Source organism: Morus notabilis, unplaced genomic scaffold, assembly GCF_000414095.1.
Source record: "Morus notabilis unplaced genomic scaffold, ASM41409v2 Scaffold317, whole genome shotgun sequence".
NCBI lineage: Eukaryota > Viridiplantae > Streptophyta > Magnoliopsida > Rosales > Moraceae > Morus > Morus notabilis.
Window position 1 is genome coordinate 739,668 of NW_010363634.1, and position 4,997 is coordinate 744,664.

The 4,997-nt window shown below is 33.6% G+C and overlaps 1 protein-coding gene across 1 annotated transcript; it reads right to left on the reverse strand.

The window, feature by feature from the left end:
* Positions 1-1,510: 1,510 nt before the first annotated feature.
* LOC21405697 (probable xyloglucan endotransglucosylase/hydrolase protein 23) lies at positions 1,511-4,006 on the reverse strand. Its single transcript, XM_010104718.2, has 3 exons — positions 3,482-4,006; positions 3,182-3,375; positions 1,511-2,092 (listed from the first exon to the last, which is right to left on the reverse strand). Exons 1-3 carry the CDS (start codon positions 3,737-3,739, stop codon positions 1,684-1,686), a joined length of 861 nt encoding a protein of 286 aa, XP_010103020.1. The 5' UTR covers positions 3,740-4,006; the 3' UTR covers positions 1,511-1,683.
* Positions 4,007-4,997: the final 991 nt, after the last annotated feature.

Here is a 4,997-nt window from a genome sequence, read left to right on the forward strand (position 1 = left end):
TTAACTTCAAATCTGATTCGAATTCTTCTTCTACAATCTGAAATCTTCTTGAACCTATTTTTTGAATTTTTACAAAATTGCCAATAAATTGCCAACTAATAAAAATACCTAATAGTGCTGTTGTGGAAAGAGGGGTATAGTATCTTTTGGGCAGAAAATCTTGAAATTTTCACAAAAATTTCCATACATAATGATGTTTTACGGAAATATCTATTCTCACAAAAAGTGTAGTGGTAACTGGTAATGACTAAACATTGTGGAAATTTTATGAGAATGTCGTGGAAATATCGATAAAATTTCAGAATATCCATAACTTTATATTTTTAAAATACATTTTAATAATGTAAAATTTATGTCGTTTTTTACTTTTTTGTGGCCTTGATTCTTGTTATGTCGAGATAGTTCCCGTTTTCAGGCCTCTGGACATATGTTTTGCCTATTGTGTGTGATTTGATTGTACTGATGAAGTTGCCTTTTGAGGGTTATGCCTCGTATTACTAGGTCGTTATGCCATGTATTACTAGGTCGGTATGCCATGTATCCTCTGTTGAGTTGAATGAAATTCTCCATTTCCTTCCAAAAATATATGTCAAAAATTAATGTTATATAGCTTTGGGAGTGAAGTGGCGTTCTTACATTTTTAAGATCCAATCAGACACATGTAGATTTAGAATGAAAGATGTTGGAAATGTAGTAATTTGAAGGCAGAAAGACTAATTATTTGCACATTGGCTAATTAAGGGAAAAAAAAAAAAAAAAAACTTGTTTGAGAGTTTTTATTTTGTAATTTTTTTTTAGAGGAACTTGTTTGAGAGTATTGAGACTTTTCCAGAAGGACGTATGATAAGTATAAGGTAGGCAGGTAAGTAATTCATTTTTATGGATGACCTGCAGATGAGGATAACAATGTTCGTAATGATGCCTAACAATTAATAATAATTAATTGATTTTGATGGATCGCAGTTCGCTAAGTAAGTTATAACAATGATGATAGAGATAGCCATGTTAATTACGTGGGGTAACGAGTCAATCCCATCTAGCCATCCAATTTAAATATATATATATATATATAATGGAAATAAATAGAATATTGGGTGTCCTAGGATTTAGAATTTGACCGATTATTTAAATCGGTTAGACGACACTTGTCAAAATTGTGGATTAAAAAAGCATTCGATCGTAAGATGAATAATTTATATTGCATATAGTTTATTACATCGATCGGGTTATGTACGTATAATGTTTGTGTACGTTCTCCTCCCTCTCTTTTTCTGTCTCTCAAATTTTAGTCTGACTTATGTGCAAGTACGTTATTATTGAATTCTATATATACAGCCAATAACGTAAAGGTAAAATAATTAAACAAAAACTAATTATTTTTATTCTATATATAAACTATCAAATAATGCATTATACAATGCATAAAACTATCAAATTGAGGCTCATATACACACATACGGATCGTGTGTCACATATGTACACACACATATACTACACATATTGAGGCTACTAATACTATATAATATAGTTCGTATGGCATTATGAAGATATACACAGAACAAATTATTGTGGATACACAAGTTATACGCGTTCATATATGTATACAATACATATATATATATATAATAATACATGTGTCACATATATACACACATAAAATATTACATACACGCAACACATGATCTACAGTTTTGTCGCTACGTTGCATTCTCGAGGAAAGCCCTGAGGGAAGCGGTTTGAGTCAGTGCAGTAGTCATAAATCATGAAATTCCTCTGCACCCACCTGAGCCTCTCTTGGCTCGTGGCGTCAAGATCCTCCGTCAGCCAAGCCCTGTCTTTTGAATTGGAATCAGAAGACCCACAAGAAGACTTCCCAGCACTCCACACGCAAGAGGTCTTGGCGTCGAAGTTTCTGTAAGAGGCAGTGAATGGCGCATTTGACCAGTCGGTTTTCACCAAACCACCTCTTGTTGCCCAATCGTCTGCGTTCCAAAGGCTTGAGTATATTCTCATTGGTTGTGTTTTCGGGAAAGGTATTCCTATGGATTCCATGTTCTTGAACTCTCTTATGGGAGTTCCATCCACATAAAATCTGGAAAAAAAAAAACGTGAGGAAATTAATTTGAACACAAATATGTATTTTTAAGAGAATTATGGAATATGCAGTGAAAAAAATTGTAAAAATGAAAGATCAACCAGCCGCGTCAATCTTCGGGTGAGGTGATTCAATATTCTTGTAAGTTGATGTTTATTAAAAGTCTGTTTAGTAGTTAGATGTGACTTGATAATTCAATATTCTTGTAAGTTGATGTTTATTAAAAGTCTGTTTAGTAGTTAGATGTGACTTGATATGTAAGAGCTTTTTACTGTAGAAAAAAGTTAGTTAAATGCTAACTGTGACTTAGTTTATCAATCCATCTCAAAAGCTTAAGCTATTAAGATGTGGACTAACAATAGTTTTATATTTTAACACTCCCCCTCACATGTGGGCTGGACAATGGACAATCGTGTTAGTAAATTAATTAGAAAGCCCAACACGTGAATATTTAAGCCCGAGATATATTAAACACCCAACACATGATGACAATTTAAATGGAAATAAAGAGTACAATTACGAGGGTTTGAACTCAGGACCTCCCGCTCTGATACCAAGTTAGTTTACTAATCCATCCCAAAAGCTTAAGCTATTAGGAGGTGGGTTGGAAATAAAGAGTACAATTACGAGGGTTTGAACTTAGGACCTCCCGCTCTGATACCAAGTTAGTTTACTAATCCATCCCAAAAGCTTAAGTTATTAAGAGGTGGATCAACAATAATTTTATATTTTAAAAGTTTCTGACTATTTAACTTTCATGTAGCAAAATTCAAATTTTAAATTCAAATCGATGAAATGATCGGAGCTTAAAATAAACAATATATATGAGACTGGGTTATTCTTCGTAAAAATATCCTACCTATAGTACCCAGTTCTTACAAAATTTTTTAAACAAATTATGTGATACTGTATAAAAAATTCCTTCTGATAAGCTTAAGATTACACGTATTAGATTAAAAAATGGTAACAAATAGTTATTAACTAGACTTGATGAAAGTCTAAAGGCTTAAAACTATGTCCATTAATGATGTTATTGTGATTTATATATTCTACAACTTGAGGGATTAAGGGCTTGTTTATACTCACATTATACGTTGTGGATTCCAAAGGATAGAGTAAGTGTGAAAATCTGATGCTGGATCAAACCAAAGATGGAACTGTTGTTCTCTATCACCTTTGCCTTGCGTGTACACATTAGTGTGAATGGTATACGGATCACCACTCAAATTCCCCAAGAACTCAAAGTCTATTTCGTCCCACGTTGGCCCTTCTGAAGATAACTGTGAAAGAGATTAGAGTTCTTATTTATAATTTATATGAATGAGCATTAGTATATATTATAACGAGATTTTGAAATTAATTAAGATTGTCTAAAGAATATCTTACGTAGTATGCAGTGACAGTTCCAGCAGAATTGCCAGGAACAAGCTTGATCTGCATATCTATTTTGCCATACATATACTCATTCTTGGATTGAAATCCCGAGCCAGAAGTTCTGTCAAGTGATAGAGTGAGAAGCTCTCCATTGTTGAGAATTTTACCGCGGTTATCTCCCCATGAGATGTCAAAGTCTTGGTAGAAGTTACCGGCTTCGACAGCCAAGATGGAGCAAAACAGTAGTGGCATCACAATAAGCAACATCATATTGAAGAAAACGAATAGACTAAATTAGGTTTCCTATTATTTTTTATCGGTTGGTTTTTGAGGTATTGACAAGTTTTATGAACTGTGTTATTAGGGGTGAAAGAGAAACTTGATTTTTTTGGTGGGGTTCATTGGATATTTGAGGGTAATTTATAATTAGTAGTGGAAAAAGATGAGAGAGAGAGAGAGAGAGAGAGAGAGAGAGAGAGAGAGAGAGGATAAATTATTAGTAACGTCCTAAGAATGACAAGTTGTGAGGCATAGAGAAGAGGCGGAAGCAGGTGGCAGTGAGAAGTAGTAGGTGGGAGTTTAAATAATAGTGAAATTGTGCGTGTCATAACAAGTGATAAGTTTGACAACAAAACCTTCAATAAATTACACGCGGTTTAATCTTTTTGACCAGCCTATATAACCCTTTGTGCCGTGTGTCAACTTTTTTTTTTTGTGGCATCACAAGCTGCACACCCTACTCATCACATTAGTCATCGCCATACTAATTGTGCATTTTGTATATCCTACCCCAGTAGAGGCCTATCAATATATATGTATCTATATATATATATATATATGTGAGGATTATTTATTAGGGACGGCCATTATGATGAATAGATGAGTGTAGTGTAATATCTTGCAAACCCAGCTGATGAAATCCAAATGAATGTCAAATAATAATAGAGATATGGTTTGACTACTTAAAATGGCATGGCAAATAATGGGGTGCTCAAGGCATCTTTGAAACCTAGCAATATTAAGTGAAAGTAGAAAACTAAATATGAAGTACAAAAGGAGTCTGGTACAATTACGTTGAAGCAGCTCATAGGCGGGTTTTAGAGAGAGAAGGGGAGGTTTTAGAGAGATGAATGGCGCGTTTGAAACTCGTTCTAATATGATTTTATTTTTTGTATGGAAATGAAAATGAAAACGTTTTCAATCTCAGACATAAATAAGTTTTAAAAATATGTTTGATAATTTTATCAAGAGATTATTTTTAGTATAAAAAATTCATTAATCTCTCTCTCTCTACTCGAGATGAAGAGAAAACGAAAATAAAAAATAAAAAAATGACTTAGATTCGTTATTCATTTCTCTCTTATTGCGTCAAACGCTGTTTTAGAAACGTTTTTATTTTTTCTTTCTCAAAAAACATGAAAAATAAAAACGGGATCAATTCCAAACACGGCCGAAGTTTTTGAAAAAATTGGAGAAGCAGCAGCCCGGGTTAAATTTTGCCCCGCTGAGTAACCTATAGCGGCGCAAT